This window comes from Coregonus lavaretus (genome assembly GCF_964263955.1).
Source record: "Coregonus lavaretus genome assembly, chromosome: 33".
Lineage (NCBI taxonomy): Eukaryota > Metazoa > Chordata > Actinopteri > Salmoniformes > Salmonidae > Coregonus > Coregonus lavaretus.
Window position 1 is genome coordinate 6,653,747 of NC_140020.1, and position 23,224 is coordinate 6,676,970.

The following is a 23,224-nucleotide window of genomic DNA, read 5'->3' on the forward strand; positions in this document are numbered from 1 at the left end:
TGACCAGTTAAAATGCTATTTTACAGTAAACAAATTGACAACAGACTTTGAGCACGCTTATAGGGAAGGACATTCAACAACCACAGCACTTACACAAATGACTGATGATTGGCTGAGAGAAATGGATAAAAATATTTTGGGGGCTGTTTTGTTAGACTTCAGTGCGTCTTTTGACATTATCGGTCATAGTCTGTTGCTGGAAAAACGTATGGCTTTACACCCCCTGCTATATTGTGGATAAAGAGTTACCTGTCTAACAGAACACAGAGGGTGTTCTTTAATGGAAGCCTCTCCAACAAAATCCAGGTAGAATCAGGAATTCCCCAGGGCTTTGAGTAAAGCCAGTGTGTCTATGTATGCGGATGACTCAACACTATACACGTCAGCTACCACAGCGGCTGAAATGACAGCAACACTTAACAAAGAGCTGCAGTTAGTTTCAGAATGGGTGGCAAGGAATAAGTTAGTCCTAAATATTTCAAAAACTAAAAGCATTGTATTTGGGACAAATCATTTACTAAACCCTAAACCTGAACTAAATCTTGTAATGAAAAATGTGGAAATTGAGCAAGTTGAGGAGACTAAATTGCTTGGAGTAACCCTGGATTGTAAAATGTCATGGTCAAAACATATTGATACAACAGTAGCTAGGATGGGGAGAAGTTGTCTATAATAAAGCGCTGCTCTACATTCTTAACAGCACTATTAGCAAGGCAGGGCCTACAGGCCCTAGTTTTGTCGCACCTGGACTACTGTTCAGTCGTGTGATCAGGTGCCACAAAGAGGGATTTAGGAAAATTGCAATTGGCTCAGAACAGGGCAGCACGGCTGGCCCTTGGATGTAAACAGAGCTAACATTAATAATATGCATGTCAATCTCTCCTGGCTCAAAGTGGAGGAGAGATTGACTTCATCACTACTTGTATTTGTGAGAGGTATTGACATGCTGAATGCACCGAGCTGTCTGTTTGAACTACTGGCACACAGCACAGACACCCATGCATACCCCACAAGACATGCCACCAGAGGTCTCTTCACAGTCCCCAACTCCAGAACAGACTATGGGAGGCGCACAGTACTACATAGAGCCTTGACTACATGGAACTCTATTCCACAAGTAACTCATGCCAGCAGTAAAATAAAAATTTAAAAACAGATAAAAATATGCCTTATGGAACAGTGGGGACTGTGAAGCAACACAAACATAGACACATGCATACAAACACACGATAACATACGCACTATACACACATGTACACATGGATTTTGTGTTATAGATATGTGGTAGTAGAGTAGAGGCCTGAGGGCACACACTTAATATGTTGTGAAATCTGTTATGAATGTATTGTAATATTTTTAATGTTTAACTGCCTTAAGTGTGAAAACATCGACATAATAAACATTGTCAACATAAATGTGCGCCTTTCTTACTTCCTCATCTCCCTCCTTTGCTCTCTGTTTTCTCCTTTCGGCACCCTGGTCAAAAAGGGTGCATGCCCTAGCAAAGTAAACATTTCAATAGTACAGTGCCTTTGGAAAGACCCCTTGACTTTTTCCACATTTTGTTACGTTACAGCCTTATTCTAAAATATATTTATTTTTAAAACAAGTACTCAGCAATCTACACACAATACCCAATAATGACAAAGCAAAAACAGTTTTATTTTTGCAAATTTATAAAAAATAAAAACAGATACCATATTTACATTAAGTATTCAGACCCTTTGCTATGAGACTCAAAATTGAGCTCAGGTGCATCCTGTTTCCATTGATCATCCTTGATGTTTCAACAACTTGATTGGAGTCCACCTGTGGTAAATTCTATTGATTGGTCATGATTTGGAAAGGCACACACCTGTCTATAAAAGGTCCCACAGTTGTCAGAGCAAAAACCAAGCCATTAGGTCGACGGAATTGTCCATAGAGGCACAGATCTGGGGAAGGGTACCAAAACATTTCTGCAGCATTGAAGGTCCACAAGAACACAGTGGCCTCCATCATTCTTAAAATGGAAGAAGTTTGGAACCACCAAGACTCTTCCTAGAGCTGGGCGCCCGGCCAAACTGAGCAATCAGGGGAGAAGGGCCTTGGTCAGGGAGGTGACCAAGAACCCAATAGTCAGTCTGACAGAGCTCTAGAGTTCCTATGTGGAGATGGGAGAACCTTCCAGAAGGACAACCATCTCTGCAGCACTCCACCAATCAGGCCTTTATGGTAGAGTGGCATGACTGAAGCCACTCCTCAGTAAAAGGCACATGACAGCCCGCTTGGAGTTTGCCAAAAGGAACCTAAAGACTCTCAGACCATGAGAAACAAGATTCTCTGGTCTGATGAAACCAAAATTGAACTCTTTGGCCTGAATGTCAAGCATCATGTCTGGAGGAAACCGGGCACCATTCCTACGGTGAAGCATGGTGGTGGAAGCATAATGCTGTGGGGATGTTTTTCAGCGGCAGGGACTGGGAGACTAGTCAGGATTGAGGCAAATATGAACAGAGCAAAGTACAGAGAGATCCTTGATGAAAACCTGTCCAGAGCGCTCAGGACCTCAAACTGGGGCGACGGTTCACCTTCCACCAGGACAACGACCCTAAGCACACAGCCAAGACAATGCAGGAGTGGCTTCGGGACAAGTCTCTGAATGTCCTTGAGTGGCCCAGCCAGAGCCCGGACTTGAACCCGATCTAATCGACTCCCTTCACGTACCCTCTCCCCACAGACAGGCAGACAAGTGGTTTGGAGGGTTGATGAGACGTTTCGGATCTATTAAATGTTTGAACTTGAAATGTAATGTCATGGTCAATACACCTGCATTTTCAGAATGCAACACATTTAGTTTAGCTGTTTTTTTTTTGTAAAACAGAATTCAAATTTGTGCTTTAGCTAGACTAAATCTCTATGCTCTGTTAGAAATTAGTGGTGAGTGCTACATTTCTATGTAAACAGCCTACAGTCCTCGCAAATGCTCTCTTTAACACACACACACACACAGACGCATGTATGTACACACACACACACACACACACACACACACACACTACTCCGGATTATAGGGATTGGGCTGCCTCTGTGAGCAATGGGCATTGGGCCAACGCACTAACAGGCTGGTCTTTAGATCATACAATGGTTTTACTCTTCCTACAGTGCCTTCAGAAACTATTCACACCCGTTGACCTTTTCCACATTTTGTTGTTTCAAAGTGGGATTAAAATAGATTTAATTGTCTTTTTTTTGGTCAATAATCTACATAAAATACTCTGTCAATAAATAAATAATAATATTCATGTAAAATAAAACCCTGATATCTTGATTAGATAAGTATTCAACCCCCTGAGTCAATACATGTTAGAATCACCTTTGACTGCGATTTACAGCTGTCTTTCTGGGTAAGTCTCTAAGAGCTTTGCACACTTGGATTGTACAATATTTGCCCATTATTCTTTAAAAAATTATTCATGTTTTATCAAGTTGGATGTTGATGATTGCTAGACAGCCATTTTGAGGTCTTGCCATAGCCTCATGGTGAAATCCCTGAGCGGTTTCCTTCCCCTCCGGCAAGGGAGTTAGGTAGGGTGCCTGTATCTTTGTAGTGAATGATACAGCATCCAAAGTTAATTAATAACTGCACCATGCTCAAAGGAATATTCAATGTCTGCTTTAAAAAAATATATATATACATCTACCAATAGGTCTCCTTCTTTACGAGGCATTGGAAAACATCCCTGGTCTTTGTGGTTGAATCTGTGCTTGAAATTCACTGCTAGACTGAGGGACCTTACAGCAGGGGAGGCTGCTGAGGGGAGGACGGCTCATAATAATAGCTGGAACGGCGCAAATGGAATGACATCAAACCATGTGTTTGATACCATTCCACCTGTTCCGCTCCAGCCATTACCACAAGCCCGTCCTCCCCAGTTAAGGTGCCACCAAACAAGATTTTTGTTTTTTATTAATTTGTAAACATTTCAAAAAACATAATTACACTTTCACATTATGGGTTATTGTGTGTAGACCAGTGACACAAAATGTAAATTAAATCCATTTTAAATTCAGGCTGTAACGCAACAAAATGTTGAAAAGTCAAGGGGTGTGAAAATTTTTTGAAGGCACTGTAAGTAATCTCTTATATTTGTGGTAGCTAACTTTGAATGCAGAACTTTAAACCGTTCTGTGAGTGTTTTAGTCAGGCCTTCTTTATTTGTTGGACATTTTTGATCTGACTGAACAATACAATAAAACTGTTTCCATGCATCCTAGACATTCGATTAGGCCTGTCTCTAGTTTCTAGTTTTTCAAAGGCAACTTGTCTTTCAGTCCCAATATTTTGAGGAGACCTGGTGAACGTAAACTAAACTCAGCAAAAAAAGAAAGGTCCCTTTTTCAGGACCCTGTCTGTCAAAGATAATTTGTAAAAATCCAAATAACTTCACAGATCTTCATTGTAAAGGGTTTAAACACTGTTTCCCATGCTTGTTCAATGAACCATAAACAATTAATGAACATGTGGAACAGTCGTTAAGTCACTAACAGCTTACAGACGTTAGGCAATTAAGGTCACAGTTATGAAAACTTAGGACACTAAATAGGCCTTTCTACTGACTCTGAAAAACACCAAAAGAACGATGCCCAGGGTCCCTGCTCATCTGCGTGAACGTGCCTTAGGCATGCTGCAAGGAGACATGAGGACTGCAGATGTGGCCAGGGCAATAAATTGCAATGTCCGTACTGTGAGACGCCTAAGACAGCGCTACAGGGAGACAGGACGGACAGCTGATCGTCCTCGCAGTGGCAGACCAGGTGTAACAACACCTGCACAGGATCGGTACAGCCGAACATCACACCTGCGGGACAGGTATAGGATGGCAACAACAACTGCCCGAGTTACACCAGGAACGCACAATCCCTCAATCAGTGCTCAGACTGCCTGCAATAGGTTGAGAGAGGCTGGACTGAGGGCTTGAAGGCCTGTTGTAAGGCAGGTCCTCGCCAGACATCACCGGTGACAACGTCGCCTATGGGCACAAACCCACCGTCGCTGAACCAGACAGAACTGGCAAAAAGTGCTCTTCACTGACGAGTCACAGCAAGAACTGACAAATCTGGTGCAGTCCATGCGGAGGAGATGCACTGCAGTACTTAATGCAGCTGGTGGCCACACCAGATACTGACTGTTACTTTTGATTTTGACCCCCCCTTTGTTCAGGGACACATTATTCAATTTCTGTTTAGTCACATGTCTGTGGAACTTGTTCAGTTTATGTCTCAGTTGTTAAATCTTGTTCATACAAATATTTACACATGTTCAGTTTGCCCGAAAATAAACACAGTTGACAGTGAGAGGACGTTTCCTTTTTTTGCTGAGTTTAGAAATAGAAGGTAATCTGTGGTCTCAGGAGACCTGAAATGAAATGCTTCCAGGCTGAATACATTAGTAGCCCAAACACACTGCTGCTCCCCCACAGGTTTCACCTGCTAAAAATAGAGAAAGCAGGAATCATGCAGAAAGGGAACCAGCACTGTCAGAGAGAGAGATGATCGATTTGCCTTATTTATTCGTTCAAGAAGGCGGCGGCCACGTCCATGTCTAGGCAGTTTCCTGTGAAAGGCCAGTCTGCTGTGGCTCGTGACGGAGGTGCTCTATTCGCTGAACCTGAAGCTACCACTGGTTGCTGCGCTCGTTTAGGTGAATTCAACCAGCATTTTATTGGCCTCCATGATAGTTCATAAATACCACAGTTCACAAAGGCAAGGCCACATATAGCTGTTCTGTTTCCCTCCTAGTCCTCATGCTTCTCCCTATTCGATTAGGCCTGTCTGTACTTTCTAGTTTTTCAAAGGAAACTTGTCTTTCAGTCCCAAGATTTTGAGGAGACCTGCGTCTCCCTCTTCTGTCCTTCAACACTTCCTGTATGTTTGGATCGTGCTGTGGCTGTTTTCATGGTAACGCACCCGCACAGCAGATGACAGCCTACTTATCGTCCCTCACTCAGCATATTAGTGGAATAAACTGCTACTGTTCTCTGTTGAGTATATTAAAACGATGATAGGAGACTCGCAGCTCTCATCTCTCTAGATGCAAGGGAAGCCTTCCTCTGTTTCCCAGCTGCAGTGGTAGCTGTACACATCTACATTGGAAAAAAGATGTGTAGCCTAAATTCTAATTTATTTTCTGTCTTTGTTTTGATTTAAAAGTTAGTATAACCTATTGATATGCAACCTGATCATTCACTACCAATTTCATAGATATCTTAATTTCTCGATAAAGGACTAGTAGGCTAGTTATTCTGCTATGTATTTTACGCCATGTCTGTTCTGGTAGTGGTACCGTAATGCTGTGTTGATTGCTGAATTGATGTGAAACACTTAAAGGCCATCTTCAACGGAAAAGTAATCTTGTCCGCTAGCGTGGGGAGGGACATCTAGAGCCCTGGCATGAATTTTAAGCCCTACCCATTCCCCCGACGTTCAGGCCTTACCCCGGCCCGATTGCTTCTGCCAGATTTAAGGCCCTGCCCGAAATCAGAAATAACTTCCTCCATTAGTAAATCCATTAGCTGCTCCTATGTCTGTCACTTGCTCCCTGTGCGCAGCTCGCTCTGCATGCGCTCTGCCCATGGCGCTCAGAGTCCGAGTATCCATAGCAACAGCTCTGCTTGGGCTGCTCTGCTCAATAACGAGACATGAGAGAGCAGTTAGCTACTTTTAGTCACTAAACTCCGACAAAACTCAAGGAACGTTATTATTTTCTTTGAAATAATCTCTCCTGTTTTATATTTGACGAGGTTGAAGCACTTTTGACACAATGTTATGATCTTAGTCAGATATGACTGTACTGCGCAGCAGAGCATGAGCAAATGGCTTCAAAATGTTAGTGATACCCAAGCCCTACCCGTACCCTAGTTATTGATGAAAAAACACGCCCTACCTGGCCCTAACCCGATGTATAATGTCAGGGGCCCGTCGGGCTCGGGTCGGATAGCAGAGCTCTAAGGGCATCCCATTCCGATGTCCTGGGAATACCCATCATCCCAGGCATTAAAATACATTGATTGTTTCTGGGTCACAAGGCTCTTAATTATGAGTTACCCCTTGGGCACTACCATTTACAAATGTCTTCAACGAGAACTTTCTCACCAGAAGTAATTGTCCCATGATGTGTGATGATTAAGAAGCGCTAGGCCTATATCTTCATTTCTCCAGCTAAATATGGGACACTTTTGAATCTCCTGTTGTGGTCATATTACTGGAAAACCATGTTTTTAAATAAGTCCGGGATAAGGAGGCTAGGACTATCATGAGGCTTTTAAGGAAGTCGACAGCAGCTAGGAATTTGGCTATAAAGTTGTATTCTTAGACTTCAGTCTGATTGTTACAAACTGCATTGGACATGAAATGCCTTGGGAAATATCATTCTGGTTCTTCTTTCATTTATGTATTGTAATGAATAATAAAGTGTCTTGTAATACCTCTTGTCTTGTAATATGTCTTGTGACCACCTGTGTAATCTTTGAATTTCATGTAGCTCTCCAAACCTAAGGTTGAAGTTTGCCATGTTCAGTGGGTAAATGTTTGCCATTTGTCCAAGTGCTTTTGTGTAATTTTTTTTTTAGCAGTTTTAGTATATTCATAAAATGCCCTCTTGTTCACAGATCTGCACCAACATTTTCCGGACTCTTCCGCCGAGTGACAACCCTGATTTTGACCCAGAGGAGGACGAGCCTACTCTCGAGGCCTCATGGCCACACATACAGGTAAAACCATGTCACTTCAACTTCTCTTTACCTACGTGTTATACCTGCTAGTATGAGCTATATGTATATTTCATTTGCCTCAGATTTAGTTCATTGACTTTTCCCAGCTTGTCTACGAGTTCCTCCTGCGATTCTTGGAGAACCCAGACTTTCAGCCCAGCATCGCCAAGCGCTACATTGATCAGAAGTTCGTGCTGCAGGTAAGCATCGCAATCTGATGTCACAGTGACCCGTCAATGACCTTTATCCCCTCAGGTTTCATGCCATCATCGTCAGTCAAATGGCACATGACAGCGACCATCAGCAGGGGCGGGTTCACTAGGAGGCAAACGGGCCAAAACATTGAACTTGTCCAATAAGATAGACTTATTTTCCATTCTAAACGTTTTCCGTTGCGTACACCCCTGGTTTGTCAGTGTTGTTCAAAGCTATTGTATTGATTCATCAAACATTGTAGAGAGACTGATTTTCTGTTGTTTACTGATGTCACTGTCGGTTCTCTGTGGAACAAAAAGGGTACACGCAGACCTAAGGCCAAACTAAGCGAGGCCAAAAAGACAGACCTGGCAGCCTTACAAGCCTCAGACTGACTGCTTAACATCTACTCTTCAAAAGACTTGAGTACAATACATCAAACACGAACCACGTTGGAATAATCATTTGATAAATGAATCTGTTTTGTTAAAAGTGGTCGTTTTGATTTGGCTTTGAACAAAAGCGGCACCGATGTCCAATTCTGTTTTGTGCTCCAGAGCAGAAAGGTCAGAGTATGACCGACCGAAAACAATGAACATGTTTGATTGATTATTTCTCCTGGCAGTTATCAAAGCCTGTTTTTTTAACATGACATCCTGTGGAAGTTCCTTTGGAGTATGACATTTTACAACAAGTAAATTTCTTCAGTGTTAGTCTCAGCATTTAGCCTAGCTTCTCACGGGCACATCTGCCCTGATCCCAGATTGCCCTAGTATATCTCAATGGTATTTCACCATCTTAACGTCTCACCTTGGGTCGTATTCATTAGGCACCAAAAGGTAGAAAACAGACTGAAACTGGAAGAGACAACCTGACATTTCCGTTACAAAACTTTTTCTGTGGTGTGCCCTAATTAATACGACCCCGTCTCACCCTTGCTGGAGCGCTTCAGCGGCAACCTGCTGGGGCTGGGGCGTGCGTATTTATCGAGCCGCCCTCCTCTCCCCAGAGCGAGGGAATAAACAGGGACGAACGCTATGGCCTGGAATGTTGGCTGAGCTGCAGCATCCGAGGTGCTCTGGCTGAGTTTCCATGATGCGAGTGGTGGAGTGGTGTCGTGGGGGAGCTTTAAATAACTCCCCATTGTTTACCCTGCTGGAAGGGAAAAGGGGACTGTGGTCGGAAAGAGGCTGGTGAAAGGGCCGGGCTGAGGAGGGGACAGAGAGGGCAGGACCTGTTTTTTTTGTGGTAGTTTTACTCTGCTCTCTATGATTGTTGGAGACAGACCTTGACATGGGAGAGGGACTGTACAATCAGCTCACAGTGGAACATTAGTGTATTTATAGCCGACTGTATTTAATTTAATCAGGGTGAGCTGTCAGGACATATTTTATGCATAGTCATTTATTAGGGAAATTGCACCCTCTGTGAATGTAGTAGTCTTTGAAATTGTGTAGTGTGTGTGTACAGAGGGGAAGGAAGTACAGCCCTGTCATTACCAGAGTTGCAGAGGTGTTGTCACCATAGAACGGCTTCCTGTCGCTCTGCTGATGCTGGACAAAAAACTCCTCTCAAAACATCAACATGAGAGCCTTAAGTGTCATACTTTCCCAAATATTCAATTGAATCAGTTTGAAGAAATTAAAGCATCATATTCAATATTTCCAGGTGATGTACATATTGCAGCGCGACTGGTTTTTCTCCCAGTTACTGAATGCCCACTAAAGAATGGAATAAATACAATTGTACCATGATATTTGCTTAGAAAGCTGTCTTTCAAAGTCCCAATAGTTCCAAATGTTTTGATATTTAACAAGGAAGCCGTTGAGTCCAGATCTTATGTAGCCTATGTTCTTGTCTCTGGATGTGTCACAGATAGTCATCATGCAGAGCTCATTGTGTGGTTAACGGCTGCTGCTGTGGTATGATCAGAACGCCTGTGTCTTCACTGTCAGCTATGTGCTTGTCAGGGCAGGGGGACTGGGAGAGGGCCTGCTGGGACAACAACATGGCAGGGGAATCACTCAACACATTCTGTTTTGACTGGCTGACTGACTGACTGGCTGACAGCAGTGAGGAGTTATTCTCACCAGCCCCGCCCATATCCTGAAACTGAACAAACCCTTTGCTGTTGAACAAGGGTTCTAGTCATTTGAAAAGATGCTTTGCTAGAACTGAACTGAAACTCTCTGTTCCCTTGTTCCTCACTTTTTACTTTCTGTTTGAACCTATATCTGTCTCTGTATACTGTGTATGTGTGCACATGCAAAATTCACGCACACAAACACAATTTGGTACCCTTAAGTATTGTTAAGCAGTATTGCCTCTGCTTCCTGTATCTAATACAGGTTAGGCTACTGACTGTAGAAAGAGGCTATTTGCACAAGTCTAATCCCGATCATTAGATATATGCTGTGAATCCATTATTGTCAAAACATAACAATACTTACAGTGACCTCCGTACGCTCTCTCTATGTTCTCCCCCTCCTAATGCACGGTTAGCCTGTCCAGGCAGAGCTCTCTGTGAGGGGTCTACCTGTGACCTGTCTCTCAAATGGCACCCTGTTCCCTATAGGGAATCCCAAAGGGCTCTGGTGAAAAGTAGTGCACTAAATAGGGTGTCATTTCGGATGCTGCCCGCGTCTCTGATTTGAACAATTAAATGGCGCCGTCACGTCATTGGCACGCAGTCGAAAGGAAAGAGAGCTCCAGGCAGGCAGGCCAGGGGGGCTGTTTTAACCTTTGAGCACAGACTGAGGCTTAGCCGGGGAAGAGAGGAAGAGCGAGGAAGTGCTGGAGGTCACAACCTCCCCGTGGATACACCCCACTTGTTTACTTAGCTGCTCCAGACCCACTTCCTCCATCCCTCTCTGACTTCTCAATCAACATACTGCATACAACTACAGTGTAGACTGTACGCGCATTACAACACTCCCTTATTAAAAGTCTGTCTAGAGCTCTCTCAAATGCATGCACACGTGTATAGTGAGGACACACCGCGCACAGCAGGGGGTGCGATGATGGCTTTTCTGTCAAGCTCACCCGACACCTGAAAGGCATTGACATGCATTTGTTTATTTTAGCTTCTCTCCTAGAGCTGCACATAAACAGACAGGATTAGGATCAGCCATTTTGTTTATGCGTCATTCTCCTTCCAACCCGGTCTCAGTGGGTGTCTGGGCTTTGTAAAAATAGAGACCGGTTGTTCTGCTTCCCTATCGATAACACTAGAGGTACTTTCTCTGAGGTTTAGCAGAATGTTGCTCTTCGTGCTGCTGCTTTTATCTGCAGCAGCAGGTAGCCTTAGACCTGCAGAGAAAATAACTACTTTGAGTGTAGCTTTTAGAAACCTATTGGCTTCTTCTGAAAAATTGTAATTTCAGTTGAACCATGCATGACACATCAGTAATGACCCTTTTGCAGAGAAAATTGACATTGTTGGAGGTTGGTTGGAACATAAGCTCTAATGTCACAGTGAGAGTGAGTTTATGTGCACCGATTTGACTTCAAAGCAGCCGTATTGTGTTTGAACACAGGGCCAAAGGCATTTAAGAGAAACCAAGTGCTAGCTGGTAACTTCACATTGTCAGAGGCATGAAAGGCGGCATTTTAGACAGCTGGGTTGTGTTCAGTAGGGAGAAAACGTATTGAAACGAGGAGATATTTAGAATCTGTCCGCTAAGAACACAGAATTTTTGTTGTAAAACATTTTGCTGCGCACTTCTGAACACTAGGCTTGGGCAGTATACCGTATACTGGGGAATTTAGAAATTATTTTCAATACTGACTCGCAGGGGTGTGTGCTATGCCACTGCTTATACTATAAGTTAACTATCTAAGACAGGGTTGTGAAACTCATTCCATGTAGGGCCTAGTGTCTGCAGGCCCTAGATGACCAGCTGTGAGGAGTTCCTTACTAATTAGTGACCGTAATTCATCAATCAAGTACAAGGGAGGAGTGAAAACCCGCGGACACTCGGCCCTCCGTGGAATGAGTTGACACCTGTGGTCTATACTGAACAAAAATTTAAACGCAACATGCAACAATTTCAACGATTTTACTGAGTTACAGTTCATATAAGGAAATCAGTCAATTGAAATAAATTCATTAGGCCCTAATCTATGGATTTCACATGACTGGGCAGGGGCGCAGCCATGGTTGGGCCTGGGAGGGCATAGGCCCACCCATTTGGGAGCCAGGCTCAGCCAATCAGAATTAGTTTTTCCCCACAAAAGGGCTTTATTACAAACAGAAATACTCCTCAGTTTCATCAGCTGTCCGGATGGCTGGTCTCAGACGCAGGTGAAGAAGCTGGATGTGGAGGTCCTGGACTGGCGTGGTTACACGTGGTTGTGAGGCGTACTGCCAAATGTTGGACGTACTGCCAAATTCTCTAAAATGACGTTGGAGGCGGCTTGTGATAGAGAAATGAACATTAAGTTCTCTGGCAACAGCTCTGGTGGACAGTCCTGCAGTCAGCATGCCAATTGCACGCTCCCTCAAAACTTCAGACATCTGTGGCATTGTGTTGTGTGACAAAACTGCACATTTTAGTGGCCTTTTGTCTCCAGCACAAGGTGCATCTGTGTAATGCTGTTTAATCAGCTTCTTGATATGCCACACCTGTCAGGTGGCTGGATTATCTTGGCAAAGGAGAAATGCTCACTAACAGGGATGTAAACAGATTTGTGAACAGAATTTTAGAGAAATAAACTTTTTGTGCATATGGAAAATGTCTGAACTTTTATTTCAGCTCATGAAACATGGGACCAACACTTTACATGTTGCGTTTATATTTTTGTTCAGTATATAATGTGATCTAAGATTATCTCCAGCTCAGGGCTCCAGCTCTGCATTTTGTTTGCTAACTTTCTAGCTAAGTCGCTAGCTTGCAAGATCAAACTTATTGGGTACAGCAGAGACCAGCAATCCCCTGCTGGATCAAGATTCCTGCTGATTCGGTATGAAGGTATGACAATCTGGATACCGCCCAACCCTACAGAACACAACCCCGGTCAGTGTTGTTCTGTATTGTGCCCTGTTCTACATCTGTAATGTATCATTAGCTAGGTGGTTAGACTGTGTTGACTTAGCTTGTTAGCACCAATAGTGTAACAGCCCTCTACTCTCAGGATATTTTCATCATTCATACAGTGAAACGTATCGACTGACTGATGACGAACGTACAGTCTGTGTGCCTCTGGGAGCTTTGTCTCAGAGACATCATGGGCTCTTCTTGGATGACCTTGCAGAAAAGAACAATTCGCTCAGCTCCCAGACCCCAGTGCTACTGTAACATAACAGACACAGCAGAGGTCAAGTTCAGGACAAAATGCATTAGCCTCTGGGTGAAATCCCACTGGTCAGGTCTTGATGATCACTGATGGTGATTGAATATTGACCCTGGCCCCGGGCCTCCTGCATGGCTGAATTGTAGTCTTGTCCGGGCCACGTCCCAACACTATCAAGCAGCATCATCCTTGACTATGGCCTATTTCCTTGTCCTCGCTGATTTGAGCGGACTTGATGGATGCAGGCCAAGTAGCATTGCAAGAATAAAGCTGAATACAGCAGTTAGCTGTACATTAGCTTCCCGCATTTGGAGTGACGACACAAGTTCATACAGTAGGTCAAAGGAGGCTATTAAGAGTATTGGGATGCAGCCTAGTATCATCTGTGTGTCTGCAACGGAAGAGTCTGCTGCCTTGGTGCCAGGCTGGGGGAGGAGGGCTGGACTGTAATGGGGGCACGGTTCTGCTGGAATGGCAACCCTGTCATTGTGGTTCTGGCAACCCCATAGAATGACGAAAACCCACATTTTAGGAACAGGCTGACATCAGAGCTAGCTAGGCTATTTCTCTGGGCTCAGTGGCATGTTCCTAAACCGCTCCTCTCCTTTAAACCGTAACGTTACAGTACTATTGACTGATCCTAAACCGCTCCTCTCCTTTAAACAGTACTAATGACTCATCACACTGAAGGCTGGAAATATACTTTTTTATTCCAGGGGTTTGTATCTATACTGAACAATTTCAAAGATTTTACTGCGTTACAGTTCATATAAGGAAATCAGTCAATTGAAATAAATGAATTCGTCCCTAATCTATGGATTTCACATGAGTGGGAATACAGATATGCATCTGTTGGTCATAGATACCTTTAAAAAAAGGCAGGGGCGTGGATCAGAAAACAAGTCAATATTGGGTGTGGCCACCATTTATTTGCCTCATGGGCCACTCTGTTCACAATGTTGACATCAGCAAACCGCTCGCCCACACGACGCCATACACATGGTCTGCGGTTGTGAGGCCGGTTGGATGTACTGCCAAATTCTCTAAAATGACGCTTATGGTAGAGAAATTAACATTAAATTCTCTGGCAACAGCTCTGGTGGACATTCCTGCAGTCAGCATGCCAATTGCATGCTCCCGCAACTTGAGACATCTGTGGCATTTTGTTGTTGCGTGCGCAACTATGGGGCAAAACAGACGGGGTTGGCTTAAATTGTTGACATGTAAACTATATTTAGTCTCCAATGTTTATTGAAAACAAATACATTTGCACAATGAGCACTTCTCTCAAATACATCGTTAGATTTTTTTATTTGTATTATTACAGATAGATTGTGGCTTCTGTCAATGTAATTGTCTGCATCATTTTCAATCCCCCATATACACTACCAGTCAAAAGTTTTGGACACACCACCTCATTCAAGGGTTTTTCTTTATTTTTACTATTTTTTTTACATTGTAGAATAATAGTGAAGACATCAAAACTATGAAATAACACATATGGAATCATGTAGTAACCAAAAAAGTGTGGTGTGTGATGACAGCTTTGCACACTCTTCGCATTCTCTCAACCAGCTTCATGAGGTAGTCACCTGGAATGCAGTGTGCCTTCTTAAAAGTTAATTTGTGGAATTTCTTTCCTTCTTAATGCGTTTGAGACAATCAGTTGTGACAAGGAAGGGCGGGTATACAGAAGATAGCCCTATTTGGCAAAAGAGCAAGTCCATATTATGGCAAGAACAGTTCAAATAAGCAAAGCGAAACGACAGTCCATCATTACTTTAAGACATGAAGGTTAGTCAATACGGAACATTTCAAGAACTTTTAAAGATTCTTCAAGTGCAGTCGCAAAAACCATCAAATGCTATGGTGAAACTGCCTCTCATGAAGAACGCCACAGGAATGGAAGACCCAGAGTTACCTCTGCTGCAGAGGATAAGTTCATTAGAGTTACCAGCCTCAGAAATTGCAGCCCAAATAAATGCTTCACAGAGTTCAAGTAACCGACACATCTCAACATCAACTGTTCAGAGGAGACTGTGTGAATCAGGCCTTCATGGTCGAATTGCTGCAAAGAAACCACTACTAAAGGACACCAATAAGAAGAAGAGACTTGCTTGATCCAAGAAATACGAGCAATGGACATTAGACCGGTGGAAATGTGTCCTTTGGTCTGGAGTCCAAATTTGAGATTTTTGGTTCCAACCGCCGTGGCTTTGTGAGACGTGGTGTGGGTGAACGGATGATCTCTGCATGTATATTTCCCACCGTAAAGCATGGAGGAGGAGGTGTAATGGTGTGGAGGTGCTTTGCTGGTGACACTGTCTGTGATTTATTTAGAATTCAAGGCACACTTAACCAGCATGGCTACCACAGCATTCTGCAGCGATACGCCATCCCATCTGGTTTGGGCTTAGTGGGACTATCATTTGTTTTTCAACAGGACAATGACCCAACACACCTCCAGGCTGTGTAAGGGCTATTTTACCAATAAGGAGAGTGATGGCGTGCTGCATCAGATGACCTGGCCTCCACAATCCCCCAACCCCAACCCAATTGAGATGGTTTGGGATGAGTCGGACCGCAGAGTGAAGGAAAAGCAGCCAACAAGTGCTCAGCATATGTGGGAACTCATTCAAGACTGTTGGAAAAGCATTCCAGGTGAAGCTGGTTGAGAGGCCAAGAGTGTGCAAAGCTGTCAGTAGGTGTGTCCAAACTTTTGACTGGTATTGTGTGTGTGTGTGTGTGTGTGTGTGTGTGTGTGTGTGTGTGTGTGTGTGTGTGTAAAATATATATATATACTGTGTGTTGATATACACAGTATCTCACAAAAGTGAGTACACCCCTCACATTTTTGTAAATATTTGAGTATATCTTTTCATGTGACAACACTGAATAAATGACACTTTGCTACAATGTAAAGTAGTGAGTGTACAGCTTGTATGACAGTGTAAATTTGCTGTCCCCTCAAAATAACACAACACACAGCCATTCATGTCTAAAACGCTGGCAACAAAAGTGAGTACACCCCTAAGTGAAAATGTCCAAATTGGGCCCAAAGTGTCAATATTTTGTGTGGCCACCATCATTTTCCAGCACTGCCTTAACCCGCTTGGGCATGGAGTTCACCAGAGCTTCACAGGTTGCCACTGGAGTCCTCTTCCACTCCTCCATGACGACATCACAGAGCTGGTGGATGTTAGAGACCTTGCACTCCTCCACCTTCCGTTTGAGGATGCCCCACAGATAGATGCTCAATAGCGTTTAGGTCTGGAGACATGCTTGGCCAGTCCATCACCTTTACCCTCAGCTTCTTTAGCAAGGCAGTGGTTGTCTTGGAGGTGTGTTTGGGGTCGTTATCATGTTGGAATACTGCCCTGCGGCCCAGTCTCCGAAGGGAGGGGATCATGCTCTGCTTCAGTATGTCACAGTACATGTTGGCATTCATGGTTCCCTCAATGAACTGTAGCTCCCCAGTGCCGGCAGCACTCATTCAGCCCCAGACCATGACACTCCCACCACCATGCTTGACTGTAGGCAAGACACACTTGTCTTTGTACTCCTCACCTGGTTGCCGCCACACACGCTTGACACCATCTGAACTAAATAAGTTTATCTTGGTCTCATCAGGACATGGTTCCAGTAATCCATGTCCTTAGTCTGCTCGTCTTCAGCAAACTGTTTGCGGGCTTTCTTGTGCATCATCTTTAGAAGAGGCTTCCTTCTGGGACGACAGCCATGCAGACCAATTTGATGCAGTGTGCGGCGTATGGTCTGAGCACTGACAGGCTGACCCCCCCCCCACCTCTTCAACCTCTGCAGCAATGCTGGCAGCACTCATACGTCTATTTACCAAAGACAACCTCTGGATATGACGCTGAGCACGTGCACTCAACTTCTTTGGTCGACCATGGCGAGGCCTGTTCTGAGTGGAACCTGTCCTGTTAAACCGCTGTATGGTCTTGGCCACCGTGCTGCTGCTCAGTTTCAGGGTCTTGGCAATCTTCTTATAGCCCAGGCCATCTTTATGTAGAGCAACAATTCTTTTTTTCAGATCCTCATAGAGTTCTTTGCCATGAGGTGCCATGTTGAACTTCCAGTGACCAGTATGAGGGAGTGTGAGAGCGATGACACCAAATTTAACACACCTGCTCCCTATTCACACCTGAGACCTTGTAACACTAACGAGTCACATGACACCGGGGAGGGAAAATGGCTATTTGGGCCCAATTTGGACATTTTCACTTAGGGGAGTACTCACTTTTGTTGCCAGCGGTTTAGACATTAATGGCTGTGTGTTGAGTTATTTTGAGGGGACAGCAAATGTAAATGTACACTGTTATACAAGCTGTACACTCACTACATTACATTGTAGCAAAGTGTAATTTCTTCAGTGTTGTCACATGAAAAGATACACTCAAATATTTACAAAAATGTGAGGGGTGTACTCACCTTTGTGAGATACTGTATGTATGTATATATATGTGTGTATATGTATATGTGTGTATATATATGTGGTCCTCTGTAGCTCAATTGGTAGAGCATGGCGCTTGTAACACCAGGGTAGTGGGTTCGATCCCCGGGACCACCCATATGTAAAAATGTATGCCCACATGACTGTAAGTCGCTTTGGATAAAAGTGTCTGCTAAATGGCATATTTATTTTAAATGTCATGTATGTGTGTGTGTGTGTGTATGTATATACAGTGGGGAAAAAAAGTATTTAGTCAGCCACCAATTGTGCAAGTTCTCCCACTTAAAAAGATGAGAGAGAGGCCTGTAATTCTCATCATAGGTACACGTCAACTATGACAGACAAATTGAGAAAAAAAATCCAGAAAATCACATTGTAGGATTTTTTATGAATTTATTTGCAAATTATGGTGGAAAATAAGTATTTGGTCACCTACAAACAAGCAAGATTTCTGGCTCTCACAGACCTGTAACTTCTTCTTTAAGAGGCTCCTCTGTCCTCCACTCGTTACCTGTATTAATGGCACCTGTTTGAACTTGTTATCAGTATAAAAGACACCTGTCCACAACCTCAAACAGTCACACTCCAAACTCCACTATGGCCAAGACCAAAGAGCTGTCAAAGGACACCAGAAACAAAATTGTAGACCTGCACCAGGCTGGGAAGACTGAATCTGCAATAGGTAAGCAGCTTGGTTTGAAGAAATCAACTGTGGGAGCAATTATTAGGAAATGGAAGACATACAAGACCACTGATAATCTCCCTCGATCTGGGCCTCCACGCAAGATCTCACCCCGTGGGGTCAAAATGATCACAAGAACGGTGAGCAAAAATCCCAGAACCACACGGGGGGACCTAGTGAATGACCTGCAGAGAGCTGGGACCAAAGTAACAAAGCCTACCATCAGTAACACACTACGCCGCCAGGGACTCAAATCCTGCAGTGCCAGACGTGTCCCCCTGCTTAAGCCAGTACATGTCCAGGCCCGTCTGAAGTTTGCTAGAGTGCATTTGGATGATCCAGAAGAGGATTGGGAGAATGTCATATGGTCAGATGAAACCAAAATAGAACTTTTTGGTAAAAACTCAACTCGTCGTGTTTGGAGGACAAAGAATGCAGAGTTGCATCCAAAGAACACCATACCTACTGTGAAGCATGGGGGTGGAAACATCATGCTTTGGGGCTGTTTTTCTGCAAAGGGACCAGGACGACTGATCCGTGTAAAGGAAAGAATGAATGGGGCCATGTATCGTGAGATTTTGAGTGAAAACCTCCTTCCATCAGCAAGGGCATTGAAGATGAAACGTGGCTGGGTCTTTCAGCATGACAATGATCCCAAACACACCGCCCGGGCAACAAAGGAGTGGCTTCGTAAGAAGCATTTCAAGGTCCTGGAGTGGCCTAGCCAGTCTCCAGATCTCAACCCCATAGAAAATCTTTGGAGGGAGTTGAAAGTCCGTTTTGCCCAGCGACAGCCCCAAAACATCACTGCTCTAGAGGAGATCTGCATGGAGGAATGGGCCAAAATACCAGCAACAGTGTGTGAAAACCTTGTGAAGACTTACAGAAAACGTTTGACCTGTGTCATTGCCAACAAAGGGTATATAACAAAGTATTGAGAAACTTTTGTTATTGACCAAATACTTATTTTCCACCATAATTTGCAAATAAATTCATAAAAAATCCTACAATGTGATTTTCTGGATTTTTTTTTCTCATTTTGTCTGTCATAGTTGACGTGTACCTATGATGAAAATTACAGGCCTCTCTCATCTTTTTAAGTGGGAGAACTTGCACAATTGGTGGCTGACTAAATACTTTTTTTCCCCACTGTATGTATATACATATATACACATATACATACATATACATACACTGCTCAAAAAAGTAAAGGGAACACTTAAACAACACAATGTAACTCCAAGTCAATCACACTTCTGTGAAATCAAACTGTCCACTTAGGAAGCAACACTGATTGACAATACATTTCACATGCTGTTGTGCAAATGGAATAGACAACAGGTGGAAATTATAGGCAATTAGCAAGACACCCCCATTAAAGGACTGGTTTTGCAGTTGGTGACCACAGACCACTTCTCAGTTCCTATGCTTCCTGGCTGATGTTTTGGTCACTTTTGAATGCTTGCCGGTGCTTTCACTCTAGTGGTAGAATGAGACGGAGTCTACAACCCACACAAGTGGCTCAGATAGTGCAGCTCATCCAGGATGGCATATCAATGCGAGCTGTGGCAAGAAGGTTTGCTGTGTCTGTCAGCGTAGTGTCCAGAGCATGGAGGCGCTACCAGGAGACAGGCCAGTACATCAGGAGACGTGGAGGAGGCCGTAGGAGGGCAACAACCCAGCAGCAGGACTGCTACCTCCGCCTTTGTGCAAGGAGGAGCAGGAGGAGCACTGCCAGAGCCCTGCAAAATGACCTCCAGCAGGCCACAAATGTGCATGTGTCTGCTCAAACGGTCAGAAACAGACTCCATGAGGGTGGTATGAGGGCCCGACGTCCGCAGGTGGGGGTTGTGCTTACAGCCCAACACCGTGCAGGACGTTTGGCATTTGCCAGAGAACACCAAGATTGGCAAATTCGCCACTGGCGCCCTGTGCTCTTCACAGATGAAAGCAGGTTCACACTGAGCACATGTGACAGACGTGATAGAGTCTGGAGACGCCGTGGAGAACGTTCTGCTGCCTGCAACATCCTCCAGCATGACCGGTTTGGCGGTGGGTCAGTCATGGTGTGGGGTGGCATTTCTTTGGGGGGCCGCACAGCCCTCCATGTGCTCGCCAGAGGTAGCCTGACTGCCATTAGGTACCGAGATGAGATCCTCAGACCCCTTGTGAGACCATATGCTGGTGCGGTTGGCCCTGGGTTCCTCCTAATGCAAGACAATGCTAGACCTCATGTGGCTGGAGTGTGTCAGCAGTTCCTGCAAGAGGAAGGCATTGATGCTATGGACTGGCCCGCCCGTTCCCCAGACCTGAATCCAATTGAGCACATCTGGGACATCATGTCTCGCTCCATCCACCAACGCCACGTTGCACCACAGACTGTCCAGGAGTTGGCGGATGCTTTAGTCCAGGTCTGGGAGGAGATCCCTCAGGAGACCATCCGCCACCTCATCAGGAGCATGCCCAGGCGTTGTAGGGAGGTCATACAGGCACGTGGAGGCCACACACACTACTGAGCCTCATTTTGACTTGTTTTAAGGACATTACATCAAAGTTGGATCAGCCTGTAGTGTGGTTTTCCACTTTAATTTTGAGGGTGACTCCAAATCCAGACCTCCATGGGTTGATACATTTGATTTCCATTGATAATTTTTGTGTGATTTTGTTGTCAGCACATTCAACTATGTAAAGAAAAAAGTATTTAATAAGATTATTTCATTCATTCAGATCTAGGATGTGTTCTTTTAGTGTTCCCTTAATTTTTTTTGAGCAGTGTATTATTATGTATATACACATATGTATATACACTGTATTTCTGATCAATTTGATGTTATTTTAATGGACCAAAAAATTGCTTTTCTTTCTAAAACAAGGACATTTCTAAGTGACCCCAAAGTTTTTTCGTAGTGTGTATATATATATAAAAATCTTGCATATCTTAATTCATTCCCACAATAGACGAATAATACGCGTAATAATATAAGAAGGATTGTTACCCATAGCAACAGCTGGTAGTAGGAATTCTACATTTTTGTCAACAGATGTGGGATGCATACACTCACTCACCCCACCCCTCCCAAACAAACACCTCTGCCCCTCTCTCCTCTTCCACCCATAGATCGACCCCCCCCCCCCCACACACACACACACACACACACACAAGCACAAACTCAAATGTTCAACAGTTGTTCCATCCCTGAGCCTCAAGAGAAGACTTGATGTGTGAATGCATATACAGTTTGTCTATGTAAGAAGGCATGCCAAATTGAGCAGGAATGGGAAGATTTGATTAACCAATATCTAGTCCTATCTGATGGAGCCTCCTCCCCCCCAACCCACACACGCTGGTCCCCCATTGTGACCCATCTTCCCAAGCACCTCTGTGCAGTCAGACCGTTTGATTATACTGTGCCTCCAGGGCCAAAATAATATGCCCCCTCTCTGATTGTCCGAGTGTGACTCCTTCCCCATGGGTTACTGCAGCCAGTGTTACAGTTGTTGATTAGCTAACTAGCGAATTTGAGCCATATTAGCATTGACATGAAATCAGTCAAAACACGAAATCAGTCAAAACACCTCAAAACCACACATGGTATCAATAACAAGATTAAACTAGCTGAAACAAGCCACTTACGATTCCCCACATGGTAGTTTCTTGTCAATGTTGGTTGCTATCTGGCCATCCAGAATCACAACAACACACACAACCCATTAAAGCGTGCACTTTTTTTTAATGACGACGTCAGCTAACAATTTTGGTAGGAGGGCCTGGGTATGGCTTTGCTTTAGGTGCCTTTGCACCACGTCAGTAAAATAGAATCGAGTTGAAACACCACTGTCACCATAGAAGGATACACAGCCCAGTCAGAAACAAAACTTTCAATTCTAGGTTTGAAATGCTTTGAAATTACACTGGGAAGCTAGGATATAACTTTTTGTCCTCTCTGTTTCTCTCTCTCCCTCTGTCTCCTCTTCTTTGACCTTGGTAGCTCCTGGAACTGTTTGACAGTGAGGACCCCCGGGAGAGGGACTTCCTGAAGACGGTCCTGCATCGGATCTACGGGAAGTTCCTAGGGTTGCGGGCTTTCATCAGGAAGCAGATCAACAACATCTTCTTGCGGTGAGTGAATAGTGAAGCGCCCCTCTCCCTTGTTCACAGGAGCAAACAGCGGGGCCTCCTTCAAAGACACACAGAACCACACAGGGATCCGTCAAACTGAGTTCAAACCCCCCGCAGCTCGGTACCTAAAAAGTCCATAGTCGTATTCATTAGGGCTTACTGTAGGAAAACGTTTTCAAACGTAATAGAAAAGAGCGTTTCTCATTGGATGAGATCATGAATACCGCAACCTCCCCCGTGTCCCTGGGAGCCCACCCCTGTCAGTTGGCTTCCCCTCTTCTTTCTGTCTATGCCCTGGCTGAGAAGGGGAACTGTCCTGCTTTCTGTCTATGCCCTGGCTGAGAAGGGGAACTGTCCTGCTTTCTGTCTATGCCCTGGCTGAGAAGGGGAACTGTCCTGCTTTCTGTCTATGCCCTGGCTGAGAAGGGGAACTGTCCTGCTTTCTGTCTATGCCCTGGCTGAGAAGGGGAACTGTCCTGCTTTCTGTCTATGCCCTGGCTGAGAAGGGGAACTGTCCTGCTTTCCGTCTATGCCCTGGCTGAGAAGGGGAACTGTCCTGCTTTCCGTCTATGCCCTGGCTGAGAAGGGGAACTGTCCTGCTTTCCGTCTATGCCCTGGTTGAGAAGGGGAACTGTCCTGCTTTCCGTCTATGCCCTGGTTGAGAAGGGGAACTGTCCTGCTTTCCGTCTATGCCCTGGTTGAGAAGGGGA

The 23,224-nt window shown here is 44.4% G+C and overlaps 1 protein-coding gene across 1 annotated transcript in view; it reads left to right on the plus strand.

The window, feature by feature from the left end:
- ppp2r5a (protein phosphatase 2, regulatory subunit B', alpha isoform) overlaps nt 1-23,224 on the plus strand; it is an 85,297-nt gene that overhangs the window by 56,747 nt on the left and 5,326 nt on the right. The window contains exons 3-5 of the mRNA XM_084151472.1: nt 7,650-7,751; nt 7,859-7,951; nt 22,384-22,514. Coding sequence (XP_084007598.1) covers nt 7,650-7,751; nt 7,859-7,951; nt 22,384-22,514 — 326 coding nt within the window. The remainder of the gene's footprint in view (nt 1-7,649; nt 7,752-7,858; nt 7,952-22,383; nt 22,515-23,224) is intronic.